Below are 16,985 nucleotides of genomic sequence, written 5' to 3'. Positions count from 1 at the left end.
AGCGGCTCAGCGTCAGGTTAGGACTGGTGTCCATGCTGACACTGTTACCGATCCGCGTGGGCATCTCAAACGTGTTGTGAACAGTGAGCTGGAGGTTCTGCAGGAGCAGCCACAGCCTCCGACCTCGATGTGTCGTGGTTGTGTATCCCCAGTCAGTATGCTGACTGTTGAAGTCCCCACCAATTAGTAGAGGATGTTTCCCTGCTAGGTGGTGTAGCTCTCGCAGAAGTGATTCTAACCGGCCATCTGCTGGGACCGGGGGTGGTTATATTTGCTATAAAGATTGAAGGAAGTGTATGTGTGTTATGTGTAAGTTCAGTGATCACGCAGGGTGTCTCAGACGTGATGTGATGAGTTTTATAGGTGAGGCTGCGGTGGATGAGTGTAGATGCCCTGGGTTTGCGAGCGGTGCCTGAGTGTGTAGATGTGTAGCTGGGGAGGGTTGCCCGGTGTGCGGTCTCCTGGAGAAGTGTATGGGGAGTGGGCGTGAGGGTGGGAAGGAGAAGTTGCAGAGGTGCGGGCTTGTCCCGAAAACCGTGGCAGTTCCAAGTTAAAATAGGGAGAGAATTAGTGTTCCGCCCCGCCATATTGGAGAGTCGGGGGGTTGAGGAGGGGAGTGAGACGGGAGTCAATTGGTATGTGTTCAGCAAAGGGGTTTTGTGCTTGCGGAGGTAGAGGGGGAGGCGTGGAGGTGGTCTGAATTTGGGTGAAGCGATGGGTAAGGTTATGTTCCATGAGCTCCATTAACTTGGTAAGCATAGCGTCCATGCGCTGCTCAAGTTTTCCGGTGAGGGTGGCGGCAAGGTGATTGAATCAGGCCTCAAGGCGGGCGTCTAGCTCTTGATACTAGTGAGTCGCGCCGACCAAAAATTAAGATGGAATGACGTTTCGGCTCCCACACGGGAGCCTTGTTCACAATGAGGCAAAACGTTGCGGTGGTGCCTTTTTTATGCGGCGTATATGCGATCCCAGGCATCTCGCGTAGATAGGCGGCAAATTCCCGTCATTTCGATTGATAGTATGCGCTGTTGTTTGGATCATCAGCGACTCAAGATAGAGCCGTGATTTCCTGTCTTTCTTTTTGGCGACCACACGTGCCTCTGCCCAGTTGATATTGTGGCTGGCAGATACTGAATGCTCGGCAAGCGCATTTTCTTCTGCGCGCCGGTTCTTCACGTCATTCTTATGTTCACGTAATCTGCGTGCAAAATCTCCTGTTTCACCTATGTATACTGATGGGCAGTCGGCACATGGAACCTGATAAATAACGCCAGGGAATCTTTCTTTCTTAAGCCCGTCCTTGACATTGACAAGTTGGCTTCTCAGTTTTTGAAATGGCACATGAGCAGTGTGCACACAATATGAACGTAAGATACGCGCAAGTGCATCACTGATGCCTGGGACGTATGGGAGAGCCGTTCGCTTTTCTGTGCTTTCGGCTGGCTGCATCCTAGGGCGGTCAAGTTTTCGCTGCATGGAGTCGGTGATGTGCACCGGGTAGCCACAGGTCGTCAAATCACGTCGTATTTGTTTCGATTCAGCCGCTTGGTCTTCCCGCCTGGAACATACTCTCATGCGTCGGAGGAGGGATGAAACAACCGAATGTTTATGGCAATCTGGGTGAATTGACCTGTAACTTAGGTAACGGCCGGTATGTGTAGGTTTCCGGTAAACGCTGAAATGTAATCTGGAGGAGTCTCTTGTGACAAGCAGATCCAAAAATGGGAGACGGCCATCGATTTCTTCTTCCACGGTGAACTGTATGGCTGGCTCTATACTGTTCAGTTGTACAATAAAATCTTTCAATGCTTCCCTCTTCATCACGCAAAAGCAGTCATCCTCGTACCTTAGGAAAACTTTGGGGGCAGGCGTGAATGCAGCGAGCGCGCGGCCTTCGATTTCTTCCATGGTCAGATTTGCGACCGTGACGGAGATGGAAGCTCCCATCGCCGCAACGTGGATCTGCTTGTAAGGGACGTTCTCAAAGGTGAAATAGGTGTTTGTCAGGCAAAAACGGAGAAGTCGAGTCAGGTCTGGAACGTCGATAGGGGTCCTTTCAGGTAGCGTTGGGTCTGATTCAAGGGCAGCGGTGCAGACTTTCACGGCAAGGTCCACTGGAACACTTGTGAAAAGGGATTTTACGTCGAAAGATACCATTATTTCACCGGTTTCCACTTCCAGGTGTCGAACTTTTTCGATGAAGTCCTGGGTGTTGCGTATGTGTGTAGGTCTTTTACCTACGAGAGGGGAGATAACGCGGTGCAAAAATTTTGATAAATTCTGAAAAGGCGAACGCGTGAAGTCTACAATAGGGCGCAACGGGACATCAGGCTTATGAATCTTCGGGAGTCCGTAGATCGCAGGAGCTGAGCCATTGTGGCATAGCAGGTAGTAATAGAGGGAGCGTTGCTGCGGGGGAACCATCCGAAAGACATCCGCCAGTAGTTTTTGCAGTTCCTTCTGAACTTTGGCCGTGGGATCCCGAGCAAGTTTGGCGTAAGTGCCCTCATCCTCCAAGAGAAGCAGCATTTTTTTCTTGTATTTGCTTCTATAGAGCAGCACCGTTGCATTCCCCTTGTCGGCCGGGAGTACCACGATGTCTGGATTACTGCGAAGGCTCGTGACCGCTTCTTTCTCTTGACGTGTCAGTGACGAAATCGCGAGATGCGAAGGTAACTTGGACAGAACGCCGACAACGCGTGTACGTGCTTCCTCTCGGCACGACGGGTCAACCTGGGTGAGAGCATTTTCCGCCGCAGAAACCATCTTTCTTGTGTCGAGGGCCGGACCATTGTAGAAATTTAGGCCTAGGCTCAAGATCGACATTTCCGCCTTGTTGGGTTGGTAAGATGACAGGTTCCTTACAAACCTATTTGGGGCGTCTAGGGACCTGCCTTTTCGGCGTTGCATTAGCCTTTCTAGTTTGTGTTCATGAGCATGCTCAGCTTTTCGTGAACGGAGGCCAGCTTGGAAATTTGCGTGGAGTTGAATGCGGGGGAAATCACCGGGACAGTTGAATTCCAGTCGTCGTCGTGCGAAGAATGCATAATTTTCCAGTTTCCTGATTGTGTCCTTACACTCAAGAATCCTGGCTTGTAGAAGCTGTCGCTCCGCCTTCGAGACAACAGACAGTCCGAACTTTGTAGAAACCTTTCGGTGCAGCGTCAATGAACGAGGAATTAAGCTTCGGGCTTTGCAGGCGAGGTTGAACTTGAGGTGCCCCTTGAATGCAGCAATCCGAGTTGTCAACGAAACGAAGCGTCGTGTCTCACTGATGATGGGTTGACCATACGTCTGGCGAAAATGCTTGTAGTCAAGGGTCTGACGGAATCCCGTCTGGTCGGGATGGTACATGATGCTAGTGAGTCGCACCGACCAAAAATTAAGACGAAATGACGTTTCGGCTACCACACGGGAGCCTTGTTCACAATGAGGCAAAACGTTGCGGTGGTGCCTTTTTTATGCGGCGTATATGCGATCCCAGGCATCTCGCGTAGATAGGTGGCAAATTCCCGTCATTTTGATTGGTAGTATGCGCTGTTGTTTGGATCGCATATACGCCGCATAAAAAAGGCACCCCGCAACGTTTTGCCTCATTGTGAACAAGGCTCCCGTGTGGGAGCCGAAACGTCATTCCATCTTAATTTTTGGTCGGTGCGACTCACTAGTATCATGTACCATCCCGACCAGACGGGATTCCGTCAGACCTTTGACGCCTAGCTCTTAGTCTGTGGTCAAATTTGGCATCCAGTGCAGCGAATTTAGCGTCTATTTCTAAGGGTATGGGAAGCGGTGTGGCGTCTGAGGTGCGCTGCTTCTTTGCAGGAGGGGTGCTCGAAGTGTCTGTGGATGGGGAGGCCGGTTTACGAAAGGGGGTGCGGGTTGAGTAGGCAGAGAAGGACTGGGGCTGCTTAAAAGGGAGGAGAGACGGCTTACCTCGTCGCGCAAGGCCCGGAGTTCCTGGTCTCTCGAATCTTCTTGAGAGGACTGGGGTGGCGGGGGATGACGGGCGGCGTTACCGGAAACGCAGTCTGCCCAAGTGAGACGTGAGGAGTTTTTGCTTAAAATCAGTTGCTGGGCGAGTTGGTACTTCATGCTAACATTTTTGCTGCTGTTCTGTCGGTTTCTGGAACTTGACCGGGAAGCCGTCGAGCTGCGTCCGTTGGTTGTGCTTTGTTTATCACGGCGAGACAGCCGCGATTTAGACGGAGGAGAGAGAGCGTTCCTCGGGGACGCTAGATCACGGCCCCGTGCTTTGCAGTTTCTAGTTCCGGTCATATGTGGGCCCCACAGAGAATGCAGCTGAGGGTACATGATGGCACATCTTCTTTGGGATAGGATTCCCCGCTGCTGGGACATTTATGAGATCTTGGGTGGACACACACATCCGCCAGGTGGCCTGGGACGCGGCAGTTCGTGCAGGCGTCTATATGCCCTCGGTACGGTGTACACCTGTGGAGGGCTCCTCCATAAAGAATGGCGCGTGGCACAGGCCCAGCACGAAAGGTGACTAGAATGGAACGCGTGGTCCCCATTCGGCGGGCGTCCACGATGGGGGCTTCCGGGTTGCCGGTGATGAGGTCCTGGAGGAGAGCTGTCGGGGTCTCATTCCAGTATGCATTGGAGATTACTCCCCGTACCGCTCCCTCCGGTGGCGCTATATAAGCTGCGACTGCGAAGTCCTTGGCTTGGCGTTGGATCTAGGTTACGCGAACCAGCACGAGTTCGTCAGCCTGTAGGGGCGTGCTTACTGTGCACGTGTTGTTGACTGGGTGAATCCTGATTTGGGTACGCGTTGGTTCTTGAAACTGGGACGCCGCTCGGAGGATGGTTTCCCGTAGTAGTCGGGGCGGAAGCAGGTCCAGCTGCAGCCCGCCTCGAGACCTGAAGATAATCTTGTAATCAACAGCCGAGAACGGCGGCTGCTGCCGCGAACGCTGCACAGCTGCGCGCGTTGCTTGCAGGTGCGACTTGTCAGGGCCTGCAGTAGGTGAGATGGCGGCACCGCTTGCAGAAGCTGCGGTTTCTTGGCTTGTTGACGTACAGCGGTCCTTGGAGCGGGCAGACACTAAGGATGTGAGTCCAATCCCTTGGGTCATAGTCGCGGAGGTGAAGAATCTCTCCCTGCACCTGCACCTCCATGGTGAAGTGTTCACGGGGGCGCGACCGCAAGCGAGCGCGGACACAGGAAGAGGAGTCGTTGGCATAGCGCGCTTGTAATCCAGTAAACGGCGCGCGCGCGCGAACGCTCACGCCGGATGCTGGGATGCGATTGCCGCCGAGATAGGGAGACGTTTGCAACAGAGATATTTCAAGCACTCTGTTCCTCGATGGCAGGGAAAGTACCGCATGTGATGTGTGCCGCGGCGGCCGTCAAGGTTGTCCGCTCTCTCCCTTTTGTTTGTCTTAGCATTAGATCCTTTCCTGTTGGCAGTCAATCACCACTCTCTTATTAGAGGTCCGGCTTTGCCAGGCAGTGAGCAGTACGCATCACCGCTTATGCAGATGACATCGCACTCTACTTAGCTGATGAACGCAGCCTGCTCGAAGCTTTAAACGTTTTTCGTGAGCACGCCTTCCTGTCGGGGGCTGCTCCTAATTGCTCGAAGAGTCGTTACTTTTTTGTGGGGACTCCTCAGATACGTATTACACGTGCGATACCTTTGCAGTGGTATGCGCAGATGTGCATTTTAGGCGCGACCTCCGACCGTGCAGGAATATGGGATGGTATGTGGTCTTCGGTCGTAGAAGGCTTTACAGCGCGTGAGCGGAAGGCGCAGTCATTTGACCTGCCTCTGCTTGAGAGGTGCTACCTAGTTCAGTCGGTCGTGCTGGGTGCCTTCTGGTACCTTTACCACATTGTTAAACCACCCCTGCTTGTCATAAGGCAGGTGCAGACTGCGGAGTTTTCTTTTTTTGTTCAGGCGGAACAGAGCTTGTGGCTCCTGCTGTTCTTAGACAACGATGGGCGACGGGCGGTTTTGCCTTAAAACTTCGTCTGTCACGTCCTCGCAGTTAGCTTTGAAGATAATTTTACGTATCCTGCTGGGAGACGCTGCTCCAGCGCAAACCCTGGCGCGGTACTTTTTGGGCCCTTCTTTGTGTTTTTGGATCCCGCGGCCCCTGTTAATCATGGACCTCAGTCAGAGCAGCCTACCGCTTTCTATGCTATGTCAATGGCCTTTTTCAAGCATGTAAGAGCAGTAGCACCTGATATCAACATCGTTGCAGGCTGTGTGGTGCACATTATGGACTCGCTGTTGTTGCCTTTTGTGCCGGCGGCTCGGCGCTCACCGATGCGCCGCGTTCAATGAGTGCGCTTAACGTCGACACCTCTCCCGGACCATCTACACGACTTTTTTGAAAACTTTGTTGGGCAGTGCTGCTTAATTGGGATCGGTTAGAGCGGTGGGGAGTGTTAGGCTACAGTGCCTGTCCGAATTTCCGGCTCCCGGAATGTAATCGCCACGCTAGAGTCGCCTGCGTGGTCGCACGCGGCTTTTAGCGCGCGGTTCATGCGGGATTCCGCAGGTGGCTTTCAACACCTGCGCTGTGTGGTAAATTCTCGGCCATCTTCGAAGGGAGCTGAGGAGTTTGCTGTCGGGGGAACTCTTTTTTCTTGATAGAGGAAGTGTTTCTCCTGCAGTGGTCATGCACATTTATTTCTTTTAGCAACGATCGTGTTGTTCTGGTTGTTAGGACAAACTGGCGCTAAGGTCCTTTTCTCTCTGTCAAATTATTTACGTTTCACTATCCTGTTAATAGGTATGGTCTCCCGTTTTAAAACTCCCACGAGCAATTCCGGTTAGTTATTCAAAGATGCTTATAGTACTTCAATAATTGGCTCGCCTTAGATGCTAGCATCATGTCTACTCGAGAATGTCAATGTATCCGGTAACTTTGGCATGTGCACATATGCAAAAAAATTTTTTTTCTAAACAGATGTGTTCTGATTTTTGTTTTCTTTAAGGAAATCTTCAAGAGTTTTACCGCGTTGTCTGTTGCAATAGCATTTCATCATAAAGAAGACAATTTATAAAGAGCAGACGCTCGGCGAAATCTAGCTCCACGAACTGCGTAAGGGATTAGCAAACAGAAATAGATTCATAAAGAGCGGACACTCCCGCAGAGCTCAGCGGCCCAATTGACTGTAGCGCACCAAGCAGCTGATTGAATGGACTTCCGGTTTCGGTTTCTGGCGCGCGCATTTCGAATTCTAGCATGCGCTGCAGCCTGCCGCGCCCTCGTGGCGCATTATTTCTGATCACCCAGTTCACCTACTGTTATCTATTTACATTCGGTGAAGAAAGATGAAAAATTAATTCCTGGCGCTCTTTACCTGCCATCATAACCGCTGCGCGACGGCCTTTGTCAAACAGTTTCAATCCAAACAAAGACACCATGTGCTTTGTTAAATGAATATTTATTTTGCTGCATATAAACCAAATACCAGTACAGTAGCCATCGCCATTGCACATCGATAGGATCGTTCCGTGGTTCTTGCGCGTCCATTGTTACTACGCCAGGGCTCACAGAAGTGGCTGTCGCTCCCACCGTACACCATCAGCTGAAAAATGTAAATCACGAACAGGTGTCATTATGATAAAACTTACACAAAAACTATGCGAACAGGCGAAACGCGTGAGAGAGGCGAAATTAAGAACAAGAAAAACATGCTGTTACGAACCTCGTATCCAGAACATTTACGCACCACACACAATACTACAAGATATCTCACAATGATTTACAAGCATTCCTCCGTTCCCCGACGTTATTCTCTGCACCTGCAAAAGCTGTAAATCCTATTTCACAGCCAACTGTGCATTTTCTTCGACAAGTGTTTCGCACAGTGACGGGAACCCAGCCCCGTTGCTCACAGTATGTTGGAGCCCTGAGAACAAATGCGCGGATGCAATTTGCATGTCTTCAGCAGCGTAGACGACAATTTTCAAGGCACCAGGTACTTAATTGTTTTCCCCCACTCGTTTTGAAAAACGCACTCCCGTGTTTTTACTAAGCGAGTGAATGAGCGTTTCACTTGAAGATAGGACGGAGTCTTCAACTTACAACTTTCTAGTTTTCGACCTTTACATGCTTAACTTTTTTTTCTCGGCAGTCTTCAAAACTACGCACCCGTACTTGAAAAGCGACAACGCTCGTTTCTGACACATTTGCAATTTTTTTTTCACGTCTTGTGTGTTTACCCGCCGGCTAACGCAAGCCAAAATAATGAATTTAAAAAGCTTTGGGTGTCTTCTTTCTCGATGGCCACCACGTAATCTTCGTGGGTGACTTAACAATTTCGTTCTTGATACGTGTGCTGACATGCGAGGCCCTGGCTGGGGTCGGTCGAGATGGGATGCTCATGAGCTTCGGCGCATTGTAGAGCAGTTTTCGCTCTAACGGCCCGCAATTTTCTTTGACATGGCGCCGCTGTGTATCTGCCAACAGGCTGGACCTCGCTTATGTGCCTCAAGCACTTTGTGCGTACGTGTCGAGGACGAACGTTGTCACTTTGCTGTCGACGCCGATGTACATTTCTGATCATCGACCGGTACTGTATGGACTGTCTCTGACTTGAGCTGGAACCAGTAGGCCGTGGCGTATAGATGTGCGCGTGCTGCAAGTCTCAAATGCGAGTCTGTCGCGTACTTTAAATGCTTCGCTGATCGACAGTGGCCGCAACAAGTGGGAGGCACTGAAGACGCTATGGCGATTGTATTGCTCCGTCGAGGGTACCGCGCTGTGGCGTCGCGTATCAGATGACCTTTTAGGCACTGCAGCAAAAATAACAATGGTCCAGAGGGCTGGCAACCAGACGCCTCTTACGCGTGCATTGTATGATGAGCTGCAGGAGCGGCACCAACGCCTTGTTGCTGCTTCGTCCTTCTCTGCTGTAGCTTGGCGATGTAGACTTGGAACTTGTGCACAACCTGTAGAGTTGCGCTTGACAAGATTCAGGTATGTACACAGCTCAAGACCAGGTAGTCAGTCGCCTAACGTGTGGTGAATCGTGGCCTAATCTGTGGTAGTCAATCGCTCAAATCTTTTGCAGGATTTGTAGTCCGGCGCTTGAGGAGTGTGATGGCCTCCCTCATTGGTAACCATCAAGCTTCCTCCGTTCCCGGCAGAAAGTTTCAGAGCCTTTCAATCGCCGCTCGCGATATTATAGCGTACACACAGGGGCGCTTGGCGAGCGGTCTCTTGGTTTCTTTAGATCAGGAAAAGAGGTTTGACCGCCTCGAGCATGGTTACATTTCTGGATCACTCAGGGCTTTCGGGTTCGCAGAAGGCCTCAATAGGCTTATTCGTAAGGCATAAGAGGGTATCCACAGCACTTTGGCTATAGATGGCTGGCAGAGCTCCCCCTTCTCCATCACCCGTGGGGTTAGGCAATGTTGTCCCCTCTCGAAAATACTGTTCGCGCTGAGCATCGAGCCTTATCTAAGAGCCCTGTAATCATGGGCTTCTTCCTCTGGGCAGTAGAGTAGTTTTGGGGACGGATTTCGCTGAACAAATAACCCTTTACTTGGGTTGAGAAACGACGACAGTCTGAGCCGGTGTCTCCGGCTTTTTCATGATTACGGCAGGGTGTGTAGCGCTGCCTTCAACTTTGCCAAGAGCAAGTAACTTGTGAGAGGCCGACCTGGTGCGCGTTTCGACAGTCATATACGCATCACGCATAGTGTGAACAATTCTTACGGCGTGTCAAATTTGGCACGGCACACCATACTTGACGAAGCTCATAGCCGGATCCCGATGGCCTCGAATTAGATCCGCCATTGCTAGGGTGGTGATACCTCACGCATACGGTCTTTAGTGGCCAAGTATGGTATGTGGGGAATATTACACAGCCTCCTGTTTGTGTTTGCCGTGCACTGCAGTCTATGCATTATGTGTTCATTTTTCTTGGGAGGCTGGACGGAGCTAGTGTGCCGCGCGGCGCTCGGGCAGCCACGCTCGAGGGGTGGGATTGCTTTTCCTTCTGTGTCAGTCGGGTGCCGGCTCCTAGCTCTCCGTTACCTTCTGCGTTTGATGCGGGGGATGATTGCCTGGGACGGGCATTCGCCTCATATTTCTTAGGCGCGCCGCTTAGGGAATTCATCCCTGATGCGCCAATAAATCAGGGTTCGCAGGCTTTCCGTATGTTCAATAGTTTCGCCTACACGAGACTGCGTGGAACGGTCGGGTGTTGTTCGGACAGTGCAGTGTCCTAGCTGCCCTCACAGGAGTAGAACCGCCACGTGGTGCAAGAATGTGCTGTGGCTCGCGCTTTTTGGACATGTCGTATTTGTAGACATGGCGGTGCGACGATTATTAGCGTTATATGTCGATGACCTTCAAATAGCATGCACGTCCTCCAGCCTATCAACCTGCGAGCGACAGATTCAACTGACATTAAACAAACTTGCGTTTTGGGCTGAAAGAAATGGGTTTAAGTTCTCAACACAAAAAACAGTTGCTGTTCTTTTTTCACTCAGAGGAGGTTTGTAGATTGACCCCACCTTGTATTTAAATGAAATTACACTTCCAGTTAAGCAAGAACATAAATTTTTGGGCATAACATTTGACAAGAAACTCACATTCCTGCCACATATAAACACCATCAAAAAGAAAGCCTCCCAATTCCTGAATATATTAAAAGTACTGTCAAGAAAACACTGGGGATCTGATAGAACATGTCTTTTACAAATCTATAGGTCTGTAGTACGCTCTACTCTAGACTATGGATGCGTTGTGTATGGGTCCGCGAGGCCATCATATCTAAAACGACTGGACCCAGTGCATAACCTTGGTTTACGACTTTCAACTGGTGCATACAGAACATCCCCCATAAAAAGTCTCTATGTCGAAATCAATGAACTCTCCCTTACAAAGAGAATAACTATGCTCACATGCACATATGTCCTGAAAATCCGTTCCTTGCAGAAACACCTCTGTTATTCCATAGTTACAAACTGAACCTCCAGAACACTATTCAACAACAAACCCCAGTCAGTTAAACCTCTGCTGCTCCTCTTCGAGGATTGTTGCCAAACTTTAGGAATACTGGATACCCTTCCTGATGTCGCCTCAGGGTATGACCCACTGCCCCCATGGTACAGCCTTCCCACTGTGTGTGACTTCACGTTAACACAATACCGAAAGAAACAAACGCCACACGAGCGCATATTACATGAATACCGGGCACTACAAGAAAAATATGCGAACTGCACAGAGTTTTACACTGACGGCTCAAAAACAGCAGATTACATCGGAAGTGCGCTGGTGCAAGGAAACTTGCAAAAGATAGTAAGGCTACCAAACTGTGCAAGCCTTTTTACTGCGGAGTGTTATGCTGTCTCTGTAGCTGTAAGGAGAATAATAAATAACAGTTTGGAAAAGAACATAATCTACGCGGATTCGCTTAGTCTGCTAACAGCATTACATTCCAGAAATGCAGTCGAACCCTTAGTAGGAAACATAGTACATAACATAGAAAAAGTGACAACACAGGGACGTATCATAAAATTCTGCTGGGTGCCGAGCCATGTTGGAATAGACGGCAATGAACGAGAAGACAAAAGTGCTGCACAAGCTCGCCGGCGTGAAACTGGAAAAGTCAGCTTGCCCCACAAAGACTGCATAAAATTAATGCACAGAAATCTGAAGGCTAAATGCAGACAGCTTGGGATAATGAAATAACCATCAAGCTGCATTTCGTAAAGCCTGTCCTCGGCGAATGGAAGACATGTACACACCAGGAACGTTTTACAGAAGTAATTTTATGTCGTCTCCGCATCGGACACACACACCTGACGCATAAATTCTTACTAACCAATCAGGACAAGCCCCTTTGTGAAAGATGTGGAGACGAGCTCACAATACACCATATTTTATTATCATGCCCAAAACTCGAAAAACTAAGAAGTATTTTACTCAGTTTTACAACCAGTGCATCCCATTTCACCCTGCGCGGTTCTTAAGTGATTATGCAATTGTTGATATGTCTTCTGTTTTTAACTTTTTAAGAGAAGCGGGCTTTCTTGATAAACTGTGAATTTCCCACTTGTCGTTGACACACCTCGGCACTTTCTCTCACCTGAGAAGGCCGAGGTGTCTATTTTATTGGTTCGTAGCCTCCAGATCCTTCCCCCTTAAGGACGGCTGCTGAGGGTACTCGTCCTCCTTTGAAGCTTTTAATAATAGCCATTTATCAATCTTGTATTCGCTCTCTATACTAGGTACAAGGAAATAACTTTTGAAACTTTCTACACTGCTGTTTTTCTTATCTGGAAATTCTGGCGAAAACGTTTCCTATACCTTGAGCTTGGCGCATGATAGCCTTAGCTGCTTATGCGCCATTAAACCGAACACAAAACACAACACTCCCATTTCACGCCCAATACCCATTCTTGATGCATGGAGTGGCAGTCAGTGTTGGAATAACCTACTGGAGCTGTTGCTGATGTCTGCAGCAAGGCATGGAACTACCCATAGGCTGTACTCTACTGTTCTTCTACCATGCACTGCGGAAGATCTAGAGCTATTTCCTGGTCGCCTCTCGTGATGATCAGTTCTGCATACTGATTTCTCTGCGCAAATTCTTCAACGTATGAAACGCAGATGATGGGAACATTTCTTTTAAAACGCGCACTAATCAAGGCCCGAAGTTAATTTTCTATCCATATATTATTATCTCCTTACTACGCATTTGTCCACAGCCACTTAAAGTGCGGAAATTCGACCGGGGGTAACGCTTATCATGTTCATCTCTAGCCTTTAACAAAACTCCAAAAGCAAGCAATGCGCATCATAAGATTTTCTCCTCAAACCTCACCTACGGACATTTTGTTCATAGATTTAAACGATCTACCCATTTCCGCCCTTTATTTTGTAATATCAGTATTACACTTAAAGTTGTACATTGAGACCTCTATTCTATTTTTTAAGTTTCTTCATCGTCGGCTCCCGCTAAGCATCGTTCTTCCTGACATGGCCATAAACAACAACGTCACACGGTTCACGTTGCGTAATAACTTTCCGTGAAGAAGAAGAAGGGCATCATCCTATGTTGACTGAGGAAAGGAAGAAGAAGAAGAGGTAGTGTGACTGATAAAAAAAAGAAGAAGAAGAGGTAGCCGCACTGCCATCGCTAAGACCGAGCGCCTGCTGACCTGAACAGACGAGAGACTCGGTCGCCGCCATGGTTTCGCCGCCGCCTCAGCATTAACCTAAGCCCCCGTTACATTTGGTGGAGGTTCGGTTTAGCATCCTCGTACCACCCTGGACCTGCGCAACCGCACGCAACCGGCCCCCGCTATGCCCGCTATGCCTGAAGCCGCCCACCACCAAGCCGTGCAAGTTGGCTCTCCAGTCCTCTGTTCCGGCTCCCTCCGGCAGCGGGACCCGGCACTCTTCAGCGGTACTGACGATCATGACACTGAAGACTGGCTCACATCATACGAGCGGGTGAGCACGTATAACAAGTGGGACGATACCAAGTTGAACAATGTCATCTTTTATTTGACTGGCGTTGCCAACCTGTGGTTTCGAAACCACGAAGCAGACTTCCCCACGTGGACTGCTTTTAAGGCAAACCTCATCGAAGTGTTCGGACGTCCTGCTGTGCGCAAGTTACGCGCCGAACACCGCTTGCGCGAGCGCTCTCAGCAGTCGGGCGAGACGTTCACCAGCTACATTGAAGACGTGGTCAACCTGTGCTCGCGCGTCCACGCCCAGATGTCCGAGGCGGACAAGATCAAGCATAGTCTGAAAGGCATCGAGGATGACGCATTTCAGATGCTGCTCTCGCGAGATCTCCGCACCGTTGCCGAAATCGTCAGTCTGTGCCAGAGCTACGACGAACTGCGCGAGCAGAGGCTCATCACTCGCCAGCACGCAGCAGCGCCTGTCGAGTCGCTTGCCGGCCTGTCGGCTGCACCCGACCACTCGCAAATGTTGGCGCACGTCAAAGATTTTGTGCGCGAGGAAGTTGCACGTCAGCTGTCGCTTCTGCCATCCCCCTCCATGCAATCTCCATTCCTGGCGCCCGACCTTCGCACTGCCATCAGCGAACAAGTGGCTGAGGCCCTTCCACCGGTCCCTCCCCCCGCACCAGCACAGCCGCCCGCACCTGTCGCTGCACCCCTGACCTACGCTGCCGCCGTCGCACGGCCGCGGCCGCTTAACTACCACCCAACCTACGCTCCACCTCAAGCGTCTGTGCCTCAAGTTCCTCACGCTCCGACGCCTTTTATTGCGACCGCTTCGACAATTCGGCAATCCCTGGCGTACTAGTGACAATCGGCCTATTTGTTACTCTTTAGGACTGCCTGGTCATGTGGCCCAGCTTTGCCGTCGTCGTGCGCCAGTCTCCCCAGCTGCCGGTTACTGGCCTCCTCCCAGTGACTACTCAACGCCAGCCCAGCCGCCACAGAGTCGCCCGCTTTCCCCGGATCGCATCACCTTCTCCACCCGGCGCTCACCTTCTCCTCGTCGCCGCTCCCTTTCTCCCATGCGTCGGCACCCGAATCTTTCACAAGAGGAAAACTAGACGCCGCAGTTCCTGGGGCGAGAACTGCGCCACCAGCGAAATGTCCAAGGCCTCATTTATGTCCCACCAATCTGATCGCCGTTTCCGTAGAGGGTGTCTCTGTTTTGGCGCTTGTCGACACCGGTGCTGCTGTTTCTGCCATGGCCGCTTCCTTTTGCCGCTCCTTGCGAAAAGTGACGACCCCACTTTCTGGATTCTCGCTGCGCACCGCAAGCGCGCAGGCTATTGCGCCGTTAGCGGCGTGTACGGCTCGCGTCGTTATTCAGGAAATCGTCTACGTGATTGAATTCGTCATTCTACCAACCTGTTCTCATGAGATCATCTTGGGTTGGGACTTCCTGCCACACCATAACGCAGTCATCGATTGTGCTCGTGCTCAACTTGAGTTCTTTGCGCTCTGCGGTTCCTCGCCGCCCGATGCCCCTTCTGCTGCTGCTCCTGCCAAAAGCCGTCGTTGCCGAAGACACTGAACTGCCTGTTCTTGTGCCCCTCACTTCCGACCTTGTTCGCGACGGCAACGTACTTTTTACACCATCGCCCCTCTTTCTGTGCCGCAAGTACCTGTCCATACCTTACGCCGTCCTCACTGTGTCAGCTGGCCTTAGCGCGTTGTTCGTGACCAATCCGTTTACATATGCTTCCGCTGTACGTCGCGGTGAGTGCCTTGGTACCGTGAAAATCATTGACTCCATTCTCTACCACAATGAAAATGACGATTCCTCGTCCCTTGACGTCGATGACCTCAGCCCGCCGGTTCCTGCACCCGACACTTCGTCTCCAGACGTTTTCCTTCCCTCCATCGACGCCTCTCTTCCTGTACCTCAACGAACTCAACTTCTCGCTCTGCTTCATCAATTTCGTTCCTCCTTCGATTCACACCAACCCGCTTTGACCCGCACGTCGACTGTCGCCCAGCATATCGCCCACCAACTTCATCTTAGTTCCTTTATATCATTGAAGTAAATGTATAACTGTCAGTGACCTAGTCAAAGTAAAAATGAAGTTCCGCAACTGCACTGGTTCCTTGTACAAAATCAGGCTAGTAGGAAAATCAGTCGAAACTTGAAAGCGCAGAATATGGCGTTATGATTGCATGTAGATGGGTGGCATCCTCTCTTCCTTCCGGTTGATGGTATCGGGTGTCATTTGGATAAATGATGACTCAAGCGAAAGGCGTGTCGTCATGTTCCGCTCTGGATAAAATTGCACCGTTGTCCTGGTCGATATAACGCGTTTTTTCGTGCACGTGCTCGGCATTCGAATTGGAACGCACTTTGGGGTTTAGGACATCGCATTGATGCTTTTTGATCCTTCTGGTGAATTTTCCTGTTTTCTCTGCAGATTTGATGGCTATCACCGGAGGGAATTAGACTACACCGTGAAAACGGTTATTTGGCCGGGGGTCGTTGACTTTAACCGGCATATTTTGAAGTTTACTGGGCGGCACGTGTCCAATGCGTAGGTTATACTCCGTTAAAATACCGGACAGAGGTTCACTTACACCACGAATACATACGGAATGCCAGCAGTGGGCACGAAATCCTTGCCACTGGCAGTGCTCGGTTCCAGGAGCTGTTCTTGGATTCCTTTCACAAAGTTGACGGGGTAGCCCGGCATTAGCAGGAAGCTCTCGCCATACCATTTTAAGTTCAGCTTTTTTCGCATATTCGCGCCACACGCGTCACCAGCGACGACACAACGGATCTTCTGTGGGCAACCCAGTGATTATAATTACAGGACAAGTACTTTCATGTGCGTGTTGGCTTCCGGTAAAGATTTAAAGAGAGTTCACTGCCTGTGCATTGTACTAAGACGTCCAGGAAAGGGAGACAACCATGTTCATACTATACCGGGAACAGTAGTCTTGGCTCGAATGCGTTGAGTTGTTGCAGAAACTAGGTGTCGTCCGTTGGGCTTAGAATGCAAAAATAATCGTCAACGCAGTGGTTGCGGTGTGAAATTATAGAGAACTTTCGTTTCTAGTGCTTCCATTTAATACTATTGGTAGTTATGGCAATCGAGCCGCCGCAGTGGCTCAGTGGTTATGGCGCACAGCTGCTCACCCGAAAGACGCAGATTCGATCCCGGCCGCGGCGGTTGGATGGCGATGAAGACCAAATTCAAGAGGCCCGTGCACTGTGCAATGTCAGTGCACCTTGAATAACCCCAGGTTGTCAAGATTTCCCGAGTCCTTCCCTACGCTGCCCCTCATTGCCTTAGTCGCTTTGGAACCTTAAACCCATAAACCAAGAACCACTTACGAAAACAGAGGTGTCCATGGCAATACCGTGTACCTGCGAGTAGAACTTAAAGGAATACGTAACATACGTATTTCCGAGGCAGAACCGGAGAAAAGTGGAAAGGTCGGGGAAGTCAAACAAATTGCGCTCAGTGAGAGCGGTGTCCTTTTGTAAAAGCTGTTCCACGCTGGTGAACGATGACGTGACAT

At 50.4% G+C, this 16,985-nt stretch overlaps 2 protein-coding genes across 2 annotated transcripts in view; one reads left to right on the top strand and one right to left on the bottom strand.

Annotated features, from left to right (window-relative positions):
* Positions 1-7,432: 7,432 nt before the first annotated feature.
* The window catches only part of LOC144116515 (uncharacterized), a 47,100-nt gene continuing 37,547 nt past the window's right edge, over positions 7,433-16,985 (bottom strand). Inside the window, exon 3 of the mRNA XM_077651207.1 lies at positions 7,433-7,567. Within this exon, the coding sequence (XP_077507333.1) occupies positions 7,564-7,567 (4 nt within the window). The 3' untranslated portion in view covers positions 7,433-7,563. The remainder of the gene's footprint in view (positions 7,568-16,985) is intronic.
* On the top strand, positions 13,303-15,906 carry LOC144116516 (uncharacterized). The gene is made up of 2 exons (XM_077651208.1): positions 13,303-13,981; positions 15,878-15,906. Exons 1-2 carry the CDS (start codon positions 13,303-13,305, stop codon positions 15,904-15,906), a joined length of 708 nt encoding a protein of 235 aa, XP_077507334.1.

This window comes from Amblyomma americanum, chromosome 1, assembly GCF_052857255.1.
Source record: "Amblyomma americanum isolate KBUSLIRL-KWMA chromosome 1, ASM5285725v1, whole genome shotgun sequence".
NCBI classification, from domain to species: Eukaryota; Metazoa; Arthropoda; class Arachnida; order Ixodida; family Ixodidae; genus Amblyomma; species Amblyomma americanum.
This window is presented reverse-complemented; position numbering and strand designations above follow the sequence as displayed.

Bases quoted from the DNA above. Each gene is read 5' to 3' on its own strand.
- LOC144116516 (XM_077651208.1), top strand. From the start codon at position 13,303: ATGCCCGCTATGCCTGAAGCCGCCCACCACCAAGCCGTGCAAGTTGGC. The intron at 13,982-15,877 runs GTCAGCTGTCGC...TTTTCTCTGCAG, and splicing joins TGTGCGCGAGGAAGTTGCAC to ATTTGATGGCTATCACCGGA.